The sequence below is a fragment of the Thalassophryne amazonica genome, chromosome 10, assembly GCF_902500255.1.
Source record: "Thalassophryne amazonica chromosome 10, fThaAma1.1, whole genome shotgun sequence".
NCBI classification, from domain to species: domain Eukaryota; kingdom Metazoa; phylum Chordata; class Actinopteri; order Batrachoidiformes; family Batrachoididae; genus Thalassophryne; species Thalassophryne amazonica.
Genome location: NC_047112.1, coordinates 76,319,470 through 76,333,261, shown reverse-complemented (window position 1 = coordinate 76,333,261; position 13,792 = coordinate 76,319,470). Strand labels below are relative to the sequence as shown.

The window sequence follows — 13,792 nt, the reverse complement described above, 5'->3', positions numbered from 1 at the left end:
AAGACCACCTGTGCACAAGTCTTCATGTACATTTGGAGTCAAGTTAGGAAGGGCATCCAGCGTAAAACTTGTGCCAGATTAACATGCAGATGTACAGCGACAAACCCCAAGAACAAACAGGAGAAATCAAAATGAAGTAGACTGGAATAATGAGGTGGGATTTTTTTTTTTTTAGGTCTACAACATGAAGTAGGATTATCTCACCTGCATAATCTGATCTCCCTCTTTCATACCCTGATCATAGGCAGGGCTGTTTGGCTGAACTCCACCGACAAAAATGCCAACATCGTTGCCCCCAACAAGCCTCAGACCCACGCTGTGCTCTTTCACAAAAGACACAGTTTTCAGATCCGAACTGTATCTATGAAAAACAAAACAAAAACACAAAAATATGGGGTTAAAATTGTCTCATTAATATTTGTAAATACACACAGGGTGATCTACAAATATCTAACGTAAGTACAAACAACTTTTGTTGTCCTAACTTAAGATAAGACTCGACTCACTTGATTATGTTCCTTCTTGATGAATCGCGATAAAGTCAATTTTCCCTCCAAGGTCCACGCTAGTTGATACATAATGAAGCGAGTCGAGTCTTATCTTAAGTTAGGACAACGAAAGTTGTTTGTACTTACATTAGATGATGGCGACTGCTCTCCTTGTCCGTCCCTGTCCGTCCAGCTCATATCAGACGTCAAAATGAGTCAAATGGCTGAGAGATCTAAATAGACGGCTGTGTAATGAATGGAACCACACTGCCATCTAGTGGATATCCAGTGTGCATGTGTATTTGCAAATCAGTAGGCATTTGTTTGTGGATCTGTGTGGATTTCGCGAAAAGAATGTTTCAAAATTACGTCACAGAGGAAAGCGATGAATGCGTGTAATTGGTGATCCACAAATGCTGAAACTCAATTCACAAATACAATTTCCAGTTTTACAAATGTAATATTTTTTTTTACAAATTAAGTTTTATATTTGCAAATACAACATTATTTGCAAAGACCAATTTACAAGTTACAAATATGAAATTTGCATTTGTGGATATCTGAACACATTTACAAATCAATGATTATTTGTAGATCACCCTGTGTGCATTTACAAATATTGAGACAATTTTAACCCCATACAAAAAAGGGTACATTGAAGATAAGAAACATAAACTAGGAAACACAAAGCATTGATATTTATGAGGCGCACCCTGGATTCATTGTAGGGTAAGAATCTGGAGGTAGAGAGTAAATGGGCTCTTCTGAAGGTTTGGCTAAAACAAAAACAAACAAAGAACTAATTTGAAATCAGTTACAAAGACAAACATCATATAAAGCTTTATTAAAAAGTTGTGACAGGTGATTTTTGAGTCAGTAGAAGTTCTCAGACTTACAGTACAGTGGTGGGTTGCTGTTGACTGAAATCCCAGATCTGACCTTTCCACTTCCATTGGCAGCACAGGGGAAAAAATACCATAAAGAGGACAACAGACAATAAGAACACTGACAACAACACGAGTACTAGGACACACTTGCTGGCGACATCATGACGGGCTATTAATCAGTTAGTTCTTTCATGCATTACATCACGTGGCCTTACGTGGGGTGGGTCTCCTCTCTCTCAGAGCTCCCAGACCTCCTCAGGTGTAACAGCTGGTCTGACTCGGACGAATCTGCCAAAGAAAATGAAGATGTAAAGTGGTGGAACCCAGCATAGAAATGATAGAGGAATTAGAATTGGAAGCAGGTGACGGAGTAAACTAACCATCAGGAGGCGGCCTGGTGGGTGAGGGAAAGCGTTGACGAGGCTCCCGTTTCACAGGAGCAGACTCTACCTCGGGAAGAATCCTATAACCAGGATTGGAAGGAAAACAAGGAACGGAATTATGACACTACAACAGTTTGATATTTTATGATGTCAGATACATACAGAAATATGGAACAGTTGAATGCAAGCAGAAGTATTACTTTGTCACTGTATATAGGCCTCCTGGCCCATATTCTGAATTCTTAGATGAATTTGGTGCATTCATCTCTAACTTATCAACTAGTGCAGATAACATTCTGATTATTGGTGACTTTAACGTTCATATAAATAAGCCTTCTGATCCCCTCTGCAAATCATTTATGGAAATTGTGGATGCATTAGGATTTCAGCAATGCATTAGGGACTCGACGCACATTAGTGGAAATACCCTGGATCTGGTTCTTGCACGTGGTATTGCTGTCACGAATATTGACATCATGCCTCTTACATCAGTGGTCTCTGATCACTCACTTATTAAGTTTATAGTTTCACAGCCATGTTTAGTGGAACAACAACCTTATACATCACTAAACTAACGAAGCTAAACTGCCTGATGTCTTAGCCTCACATCTGGCAAATACCCAATCAGTAGACAGTCTTGTGGATAGTTTAAACTCAGTAGACAGTCTTGTGGATAGTTTAAACTCAGTGCTCAAAACTACACTCGACATGATTGCGCCACCTGTGTTAAAACCGCGCTCCCCCAAAACACAGTCACCTTGGTTCAATGATTACCTGCATGACCTCAAGCATAAACCTAGAGGTCTAGAACAGAAATGGCGTCGTTCAAAATTAGACGTTTTCCACCTTTCGTGGCGTGGCGCTATCTTAGACTATAAGCATGCATTACTGGCTACAAAGCGGACCTACTATTCCGATTTGATCAACAAAAACAAGCATAACTCAAAGTTCTTGTTCGACACAGTGGCAACACTTATTCATGGACAACCACCTGTAATTCGCTTTCCTTTTACAGCTCAAGATTTCCTGGATTACTTTGAGAAGAAAATTGAAGACATTAGGTTAAACATATCCCAGCATGCCCTAACCCAGCCACTATGCCCTGCTATTGAGGTGGGCGCCATTACTGAGGTATTACCTAGATTTACAGAATTTGATAGTATTTCACTAGGCATGTTAACGAAACTCGTAATGTCAACCAAAAGCACAACCTGTTTATTTGATCCTATACCAACAAAACTGTTTAAGGACCTGTGGCCCACTCCTGGGCCGACTGTGCTGGAAATGATTAATCTTTCCTTAACTTCTTGATCTGTTCCTAAATGTTTCAAATCTGCAGTGATTAAACCATTACTTAAGAAACCTAATCTTGACCCTAGTGTATTGAAAAACTATTGGCCGATATCAAATATATCATTTTGCTCTAAAATTCTGGAAAAAGTGGTGTCACGGCAGCTCGTAGACTATCTTACTGAGAATAATCTCTTTGAGCCACTGCAGTCTGCTTTCAGAAAATATCATTCCACAGAGATGGCTCTCACTAAAGTGGTCAATGATCTTCTGCTTACGATGGATTCGGACACCACTACGGTTCTGGTGCTATTAGATCTCAGTGCTGCATTTGATACAGTGGATCATGATATTCTACTTGATAGGCTGGAAAATCATTTTGGGATTACTGGGAGTGCCCTTGTATGGCTGACGTCACACTTGACCAGTCACTCTCACTGTGTGTCTCCTAGTGAGATCAGATTTTAAGGTTCTGCTACTAGTCTATAAAATTGTTCACGGACTGGCACCTCCCTACCTAGCTGACCTAATTAAACCTTACGTACCGGCCTGGGCTTTGCGTTCTCAGGGTTCAAGACGACTTTATGTCCCGAGGGTGAATAAGAAGTCTGCGGGTCACAGAGCTTTCTCTTATCGTGCTCCTGTTCTGTGGAATGATTTCCCTGCATCAATAAAACAGTCAGATTCTGTGGAGACTTTCAAGTCCAGACTTAAGACGCACTTATTTTCCCTTTCATATGGCTAGCATACCGGTATAGTTTTGTTTTACGCTTTTTACTTTTTTACTTAATTTTATTAGGAAACTGAGCGGGCTGCAGCCTCAACTTTACCTAAATACTGGGTTTTTTAGTGAAGCTTAGGGCTAGTGGCTGGCAATCACCTTAGTATTTCTTGTTTTATTCTTGTTGTTTAATGCTGACAAATTATACTGTATTTCTTGTTTTTCTGATGCCTGGTTCTGTTTTTTCTCTCTGTTTAAGGTGTAGCTCCATCCAGAGATGGGAATTGTATTTGTGCTGGAAACCCTCCTGTCCTGTGCACCAACAGCATTTCCTGTATATTCGTTTTGTGGATTGTTTCTGTGAAGTGTTCTGTAATTTATGTCTGTAGCATGGCCCAAGCAGAGGGTCACCCCTTTGAGTCTGGTCTGCTTGAGGTTTCTTCCTCAGAGGGAGTTTTTCCTTACCAGTGTTGCTCTGGGGTTAGTAAGGTTAGACCATACTTGTGTAAAGCACCTTGAGGCAACTCTGTTGTGATTTGACGCTATATAAATGAAAATAAATTGAAATTGAAAACTGTGACATCATGCAAGACTGACATAAAAAAAAGCAATGTTTTTGTAAAAAACTGTTTTGGTCTTTAAACTCATTTCTCCCTTCAATAATATAACAATACAACAACAATATAACTTTTCTGATTGTTGTCAACTGTTATGTTCTCCACCCCCCTCCCAAATTAAGCAAACAAAGAGTCAAGTAAATTAGATCAATTTATTTTGTTGTGAACAGCATATGAATGCTTCTAAAACGTCAGTAGCGTGCTTGTGTACCTTCTTAGTGTTTTTGGCATCCTTGGAGTTCAATATTTCCACCAGTTCCTCCTCTGTGAACTCAGCAAACCTCGCTGGCAGACAATTTTCTGCTGTTGTTGACATGTTGCCATTTTTTTTTCAACCAGCGTCTGTCAGCTAGTTCCTGACCTTCATATGCGGGGCTGTGATTGGCTAGTTGTTGGCAGTAAGCTCTAATGCTATTGGTCAGTGGGAACCGATCCAATATAACTTTTGGTCCAAGCCTTTTTGGATCCAACATAACTTTCTGGCGCCAAGCATGCCAAAATACAGGTATATATATATATATATATATATATATATATATATATATATATATATATATATATATATATATATATATAAAATTATGGAATCACCGGCCTCGGAGGATGTTCAGTTATTTAATTTTGTAGAAAAAAAGCAGATCACAGACATGACACAAAACTAAAGTCATTTCAAATGGCAACTTTCTGGCAGAAATCAAGAGAAAAAAAATTGTGGCAGTCAGTAACGGTTACTTTTTTAGACCAAGCAGAGGGAAAAAATATGGACTCACTCAATTCTGAGGAATAAATTATGGAATCACCCTGTAAATTTTCATCCCCAAAACTAACACCTGCATCAAATCAGAGCTGCTCGTTAATCTGCATCTAAAAAGGAGTGATCACACCTTGGAGAGCTGTTGCACCAAGTGGACTGACATGAATCATGGCTCCAACACGAGAGATGTCAATTGAAACAAAGGAGAGGATTATCAAACTCTTAAAAGAGGGTAAATCATCACGCAATGTTGCAAAAGATGTTGGTTGTTCACAGTCAGCTGTGTCTAAACTCTGGACCAAATACAAACAACATGGGAAGGTTGTTAAAGGCAAACATACTGGTAGACCAAGGAAGACATCAAAGCGTCAAGACAGAAAACGTAAAGCAATATGTCTCAAAAATCGAAAATGCACAACAAAACAAATGAGGAACGAATGGGAGGAAACTGGAGTCAACGTCTGTGACCGAACTGTAAGAAACCGCCTAAAGGAAATGGGATTTACATACAGAAAAGCTAAACGAAAGCTATCATTAACACCTAAACAGAAAAAAAAACAAGGTTACAATGGGCTAAGGAAAAGCAATTGTAGACTGTGGATGACTGGATGAAAGTCATATTCAGTGATGAATCTCGAATCTGCATTGGGCAAGGTGATGATGCTGGAACTTTTGTTTGGTGCCGTTCCAATGAGATTTATAAAGATGACTGCCTGAAGAGAACATGTAAATTTCCACAGTCATTGATGATATGGGGCTGCATGTCAGGTAAAGGCACTGGGGAGATGGCTGTCATTACATCATCAATAAATGCACATGTTAACGTTGATATTTTGGACACTTTTCTTATCCCATCAATTGAAAGGATGAGCAAAAACTGTGAAAACATTCCTTGCAAAAAGACACATAGGGTCAATGTCATGGCCTGCAAATAGTCCGGATCTTAATCCAATTGAAAATCTTTGGTGGAAGTTGAAGAAAATGGTCCATGACAAGGCTCCAACCTGCAAAGCTGATCTGGCAACAGCAATCAGAGAAAGTTGGAGCCAGATTGATGAAGAGTACTGTTTGTCACTCATTAAGTCCATGCCTCAGAGACTGCAAGCTGTTATAAAAGCCAGAGCTGGTGCAACAAAATACTAGTGATGTGTTGGAACGTTCTTTTGTTTTTCATGATTCCATAATTTTTTCCTCAGAATTGAGTGATTCCATATTTTTTTCCCTCTGCTTGGTCTAAAAAAGTAACCGTTACTGACTGCCACAATTTTTTTTCCTGATTTCTTATAGTGATTCTTAGAGCCAGAAAGTTGCCATTTGAAATGACTTTAGTTTTGCGTCACGTCTGTGATCTGCTTTTTTTCTACAAAATTAAACAACCGAATGTACATCCTCCGAGGCCGGTGATTCCATAATTTTTGCCAGGGGTTGTATACATACACACAGTGAAATCCGGAAATCACAATGTATGATTTTTTTAAATAATTTATTTGTATGTTACTGCTGCAAATAAGTATTTGAACACCTGTGAAAATCAATGTTAATCTTTGGTACAGTAGCCTTTGTTTGCAATTACAGAGGTCAAACGTTTCCTGTAGTTCTTGACCAAGTTTGCACACACTGCAGCAGGGATTTTGGCCCACTCGTCCATACAGATCTTCTCCAAATCTTTCAGGTTTGGAGTTTCAGCTCCCTCCAAAGATTTTCTATTGAGTTCAGGTCTGGAGACTGGCCAGGCCACTCCAGGACCTTGAAATGCTTCTTACGAAGCCCCTCCTTAGTTGCCCTGGCTGTGTGTTTGGGGTCATTGTCATGCTGGAAGACCCAGCCATGACCCATCCTCAATGCTTTTACTGAGGGAAGGAGGTTGTGTGCCAAAATCTCACAATACATGATCCCATCCATCCTCCCTTCAATACGGTGCAGTCGTCCTGTCCCCTTTGCAGAAGAGCACCCCCAGAGTATGATGTTTCCACCCCCATGCTTCACGGTTGGGATGGTTTTCTTGGGGTTGTTCTCATCTCATGGTAAGTGGAGTTGAATTCAAAAAGCTCTATTCTGGTCTTATCTGACCACATAACCTTCTCCCATGCCTCCTCTGGATCATCCAGATGGTCACTGGTGAACTTCAAATGGGCCTGGACATGTACTGGCTTGAGCAGGGGGACCTTGTTGCCCTGCAGGATTTTAAACCATGACAGCATCATGTGTTACTAATGTAATCTTTGTGACTGTGGTCCCAGCTCTCTTCAGGTCATTGACCAGGTCCTCCTGTGTAGTTCTGAGCTTTCTCAGAATCATCCTTACCCCACAAAGTGAGATCTTGCATGGAATCCCAGACCGAAGGAGATTGACAGTCATCTTGTGTTTCTTCCACTTTCTAATAAATAATCATAACAGTTGTTGTCTTCTACCAAGCTGCTTGCCTGTTGTCCTGTAGTCCATCCCAGCCTTGTGCAGGTCTACAGTTTTGTCCCTGGTGTCCATAGACAGCTCTTTGGTCTTGGCTATGGTGGACAGGTTGGAGTATGATTGACTGAGTGTGTGAACAGGTGTCTTTTATACAGGTAACAAGTTCAAACAAGTGCAGTTAATAAGGTAAAGAGTGCAGAATAAGAGGGCTTCTTAAAGAAAAATTAACAGGTCTGGGAGAGCCAGAATTCTTGCTGGTTGGTAGGTGTTCAAATACTTATTTGCAGCAGTAACATACAATTAAATTATTAAAAAAAAAAATCATACATTGTGATTTCCGGATATTTTTTAGATTATGTCTCTCACAGTGGACATGCGCCTAAGATGAAAATTTCAGACCCCTCCATGATTTAAGTGGGAGAACTTGCAAAACCGCAGGGTGTTCAAATACTTATTTTCCTCACTGTATATAAATAAATAAATAAACGGCTGAGTGGATTCCTTGTCATTTGATTGGTGCTTTGTATGTCACATGACATGGATGATTTGCCCCATTTGTGTTGCATTGCATTTAGAGTGAAAATTTGGTTCCATACGTTTGGTACCATTGCACTCCCCTATAAGAGAGAGTTGAAAGAAACTGTTTTCAAGTGGCATCTAGTACTCCCTCTCTCTTTCCACACACACACACACACACACACACACACACACACACTGCACTGTAAGCCATCTGGAGGCTGTGTGCAGGAAGTTCTAATGAAAAGCTGGACTAATTTCTGATTTTTTTTTTTTTTTCGCTGCACTAAGGAAGTACAAAGTCTTTTTTTTGTACACGCACACAACACAAGCGCTGATCTGGTTGTGTGAGCACGCGTACATGCAGGACAACGCTGCAAGCGAGACGACGATTTGATTGAGCTAACTGACAGTGCTAGTTCTTGTAACACACACACAAACACACAATCCACTCGGCTGTAAGCCGTCTGGATGCATGAAGAGCTGTTCAAATGAAAAGCTGAAAAGCTGAAGTGATTTTTGGCTGAACTGAGAAACTATACAGTCTTTTTTTTTTTTTTTTGGAAGTCCAAAGTCAGTGCACAGCATCACCGGACTACATGTCACAATTTGGACTTTAGCAGTAGTGGAGCACCAAAATGTAAGTCCCTTTTCTGTTTATAAATTAATAAAATATCAAATGACAAGGATCTATTTTAGCCGTTATATAAAACAAATAATGAATGTTTTTACATTCTTTCAATGAAACGATATTTCATGAGATGAAAGCTGGAACATACCATTGAACAAGGCTCGTTGAATGGTATGTTCCAGCTTTCATCTCATGTACCACTGAACACAAACATTCATTATTTGTATTATATATATATATATATATATATATATATATATATATTTGTATGAGGACACCGGCATGAGACATTCCATGCAGTTGTGCTCCAACATTGAGCAGCTACAACAGAACTCAACAGCGCCATGCACAGATGACTAACAAGATTTTGCAGTACCCACATTTATTTTGTGTGTGTTTGCTTGTTTTGGCAGAATGATAATGTCTTGTCTGCTGAAGCAGATTTTCCATTCAGTCATGTGATCAAATGCTCTCACCTGTATCGGTTCTTGGGTGGATTGGAGTGTCTGCTACTTGAAGATTCCCTGCGAGGAACCGAAGCATAACTGGCATCCGAGTCAGACTCCAATTGAGCTGGGAACAGTAGGGACCAAAAGTAAAAAAAAAACACCCCCATCATATACATCAATTAATGTACTTTATTCCCCCCAACTAACATCATATTTTGGAATTTCTAGACGGGCCTTTGAACTATAAGGAGTGCACTTTTACTTTTCAAATAGATTTTACCATTTTCAGTTGTATGCATTTAATTTGCAGGGGGAAAAAAACCCACAACAAAAAACAAACAAACAAAAAAAGAGAGCCGCTCCCTGCCTGGAATAGATTTAGTGTTTAATATATTTCTTGAACTTTTCACAATATAAAAACAAAATTAAAAACCCACTGTAAAATGAAGAATGTGTGGATTTACCCCATCACATAGTTATACTGTAAACAAAAAAGAGAAGAAACATAAATAAATACTCATAACCAACCAAAATCATTCAAACAAAGAAAAATGTCATTAAACAAAAACTGCTTTGAAACCTGTGTCAATGGTTGGTAAAAAACAAAATAAAATAAAAAACAACAACAAACAAACAAAAAACAACTCAAGAACGGCTTCCAGACTTTGTAAAATTCCTTTTCACTGCCCTTCATCACACACCTGTTTTTTTTTTTCTTCCTTTTTTTTTTTTCAAGATTTAAATTGTACAAAATTTTTATCTCTTTTATCCTGTGTGATATGGTGGGCGGGGCAGGTTCCTTCCATTTTAAGAGGATAAGGCGACGAGCTAAGAGAGTTGAAAAGGCAAAAACTTTACGACCTCCATTTGGTTATTAAGCCAGTCCTTCAGGGTGACCCCGAAAAGTAAAAGTAACGGGTGTGGGGTCACTTTAGTAGGAAGTGCTCTAACTGGAACAGATTTAACATGACTGTACGTGCACAGACCTTTCACTGGTGGGTTGCTGGCAGTCACACTGGGGGCCTGCCATCGCGGCGGCTCCACCTGCGATGGCAGGGAACCATCCGGGAGCACTCTGGAAGAGAAGAGAGGGAGGCGGGAGTGAGGGAGGAGGAAGACAACAAATCTCAGTAATGATGAAGAGGGGGACCTGTGGCCAATATGATGATTATTGATGAGACTGAAATGTGGAATATTCACCTTTCGTGTCTCTGGGGGGGAGGGGGGGAGTTCCATCTTTGATGGTAAGCTGCTTTGTGACTGATCACAGAATTAGCACTAATCAGTAATATTAGTCAATTTGCTTGTGCGCGTTTAGTTAAGTTTACTATGAATTTCAGGTGCATTGTGGAAAACGTGCAGATTTACTGATTATCAAACGCTAAAGTGTCGACGTTCGCGTGGTGCAGTTCTGCTTTCATGAAACGTGTCCTCTGTTTCATCAGCAGCTTGCCACACAACAGGAAGGGGACATGTTCAGTTCAAGTCACCTTTATTTCATTGATGAACATGTCAACACAAACAAGCTGCATGACTCACAAACAAACAAAACCCAACACAAAGCAGGCAAACTCAAAAGCTACAATTCTTGAAGCAAAATAAAGCAGAAGATCAAAAAAAGATCACGAAATGGCAAATGAGAAGTGACAATGGCTGAAATTAAGGAGGGCAGTGATATGAACAGTCTCATCCCAGTCGCCGAGACGTTGCTGGGTTTTCGGGGAGAGGGCGGTGGGTGCGGCAGACCTCATGTGTACCTGTATCTGTTGAACGAGTCCTGACTGTAGGTGGTGCTCTGCCTGTTAGGACGCGGCAAGCTTTCATCCGACTCCGACTCAGAGTCTGAGGAGAGAAAGAGCACGCTCAGAGTTCTGATGTGCCACTTTTCTGCAGCACAAACACAATTACACTCTTTTCATGATGTCATCTGTTCCCGTCTCTCCTCCAGCAGTTCTTGGGTTGCTGGTTGATGCTGCATAATAATATATCCCATTCTTCCAGACTGAATAGACTTTCAATTGAGACAAATGCTACAGCAGAACTGCCTCTATGCAACAGGCTGCAAATTACCTTCAGTGGTGTAAAAAAGAAGCAGTGATATTCTGAAGATCTTTACTGACTTCACCTGCTCAGCATGAAAATATTCCTTGACTAAGCAAATATTATCACTGAGCTTTTTTTTGGCAGGGGGTGGAGGGGGAAGAAAACAAGTGCACATGCATGTACTGACTTGGGGGTGGGACTCTGACAGGAGAGTTGACTCTTCGCAGTCCCTCTGTACGGATGGTAATGGGGGAGGATCGCTGGCCTGCATGCAGCTGGTCAGAAAGAGGTCTGGAAGCAAAAGGAGGAACATTTTACAAATAGCCTGCTGGGACCAAATGCGCTGAAGGATGCAACTGAAAATCCCAAAAGCAAACAACCATTGTGGCTTTTTATAAATACAGGGTGAACACAAAAACAATCCTTGGTTTCAAATATTTATAATACCAAAAGTGACATGAATAATTTTACAATTTTAAAGAAGAAGAATCTGTAAAAGAGAAAAAACTTGATGACTTTCTGCAACTGTAGATACCAAAATTGTAAAGTTATTCATGTCACTTTTGATATAATATTTGAAACCAAGGAATGTTTTTGTGTTCACCCTGTATTATTATGTTTCCTGACATCAGTTTGGCGATCAGAGGCAATCTATCTGCTTCATTTTTCGTGTCACAAAGAGCAGTGATTATCCCAGGTTCCATATTAAGACACAGCTTCAGCAGGGATTAAAGTTCTCCATCGCTACGACTGATTTCCGTTAACTGGGCTGCCAGAAGGCAGGGTTTGTGCTGATGCCGCCCTGATGCAAAATCAAGACTGGACACAAGATGTAAGATTAACCACATCCCCAGGACACCCCACACACACACACACATTTCAGATTCTGGCTACAGTCCTGAGATTTTAATTGGTATTGAATGAAGTAAAAGTGCTATAAAAGCTGTCCTTTAATGGTTAGTGAGTGAAATCTAATCTACTCAGCAGGAGAACAACTTGCGGTTTCTTAGCTGTCTCCAACTTGTTTTTCCTTAAATCCTAGGACACGATCACAAAAGGGTTTTGATAAAAAAGTAGATGATGAAACACCTTATGATTTGACCGTGATTAAAAAAAGAAGTCATAAGATTTTCTTTTGTTTTGCTTTAATCCCGCCTTCAGCGTTTGGATAAATAAAAGTGTGTCCTCACTTGTATCTGCTGTCTGGGTAAGGGCTCCCTCTTGCTGGCGGAGGAGAAGCACTGCAGTCAGATTCGGAGTCGGACACGGGCCGGCGGGGCCGTGAGGGGGAGGAAGTGTGAGAGGTGGACCAGTTTGGCGCTGCAGGAGAGGATCGTGGCTTAGGGAGGGTGGATATCCCAGACAGAGCTCTGGAGACAACACAAATAAAATGATTAACCACATTCATTTATTAGACTTTAAGATGGTTTACATACACATCTGGTCATTGGCGGCTGAAAACACAGTAAACATGATTCTGTGGAACACCGTCTGTGGAAATCAAATCACATCAGTGAGATTGTCCTCACGAAGAAAGGGGTCAGACTCTTACAAAGATGAGTGAAAAGCTTTTGAGTTCTTACTTAGAATGTTTTTTTTGTAGATCATAAAGGTTAAATCAAGACAAATTCTAACTGTGGGTTTTGAACAACTCTTCACGTCGAGACAAAATTTTTTTTGGAGCCATTAGTAAACCCAGCTTCATATTCTCAAACCACTTCACTGTGCATTAATAAACTTCATTCATTCATTTAATTAAATGTTTGTTTTATTACCAGAATGTTTTTTTGTTTGTTTGTTTTGGGGCATCATTTTGAATGTTATTGTAACTACTGATTCACTGATGAACATTTACTGTATATTTGGATTTACTGTATTTGATGTCAATAACACAAATGTTTTCACATCATTTTTATAGATCGTTGAGTGGATTTATGTTGGCTCTAACAGTTTATGATAAATATGCAACGTAATCAACATTTAAGTTTGTTCAACATTTGAAATCATCGTGGTGTAAAATTGACTAACTTGTATCGGCTGGTGTTGTCCCTCAAGTCGGGGCTGTCTCTGTCTCTCCTGACAGGAGGAGGTGGAGGAGAGGCGCTGTGGTCTGGGTCTGACTCAGACTCAGATGGGGCTAAAGAATAATAATAATAAAAAACAAAAAAACAAAAAAAAAACAATTAACAGTAGCTAAAATAATTAGTTTTGATATCCCAAATTAAACATTTTTACCAAAACAGAAAAATTCTGTTCCCATTTGAGAACTACTCAGAACTTATTAAACAAAGATTGTTTGGTTTTTGCAGTCAGAATAATAATAATAATAATAATAATAATAATAATAATAATAATAATAAATACAAGGACTTCCATGTGAAATCATGGAACATTATGAGTGTGTCCACATCAGTCACATTAACCCACCAACATATACTCTGTGGCCTAAAATAAATAGTCCAGGCTAGTTTATACCTCAGGGTACAGTTGGGTTCTTACACTGGTACTATTCCACATCTGATATGGTGGAAACTGCAAAGTGATGGGCATATGGAATGATTTGCTGGCACCTTGGTTTGATATATATGGAACAGAACAGATAGA

At 39.8% G+C, this 13,792-nt stretch overlaps 1 protein-coding gene across 3 annotated transcripts in view; it reads right to left on the bottom strand.

The window, feature by feature from the left end:
• Positions 1–13,792, bottom strand: part of tjp3 (tight junction protein 3) — a 58,004-nt gene that overhangs the window by 15,970 nt on the left and 28,242 nt on the right. For all 3 annotated transcript variants that reach the window (XM_034180301.1, XM_034180299.1, XM_034180300.1), the window contains exons 10-20: positions 13,217–13,325; positions 12,379–12,558; positions 11,376–11,479; positions 10,903–10,987; positions 10,132–10,220; positions 9,173–9,269; positions 1,756–1,838; positions 1,591–1,663; positions 1,385–1,434; positions 1,201–1,264; positions 205–361 (exon numbers count right to left, since the gene is read on the bottom strand). In XM_034180301.1, coding sequence (XP_034036192.1) covers positions 205–361; positions 1,201–1,264; positions 1,385–1,434; positions 1,591–1,663; positions 1,756–1,838; positions 9,173–9,269; positions 10,132–10,220; positions 10,903–10,987; positions 11,376–11,479; positions 12,379–12,558; positions 13,217–13,325 — 1,091 coding nt within the window. The remainder of the gene's footprint in view (positions 1–204; positions 362–1,200; positions 1,265–1,384; positions 1,435–1,590; positions 1,664–1,755; positions 1,839–9,172; positions 9,270–10,131; positions 10,221–10,902; positions 10,988–11,375; positions 11,480–12,378; positions 12,559–13,216; positions 13,326–13,792) is intronic.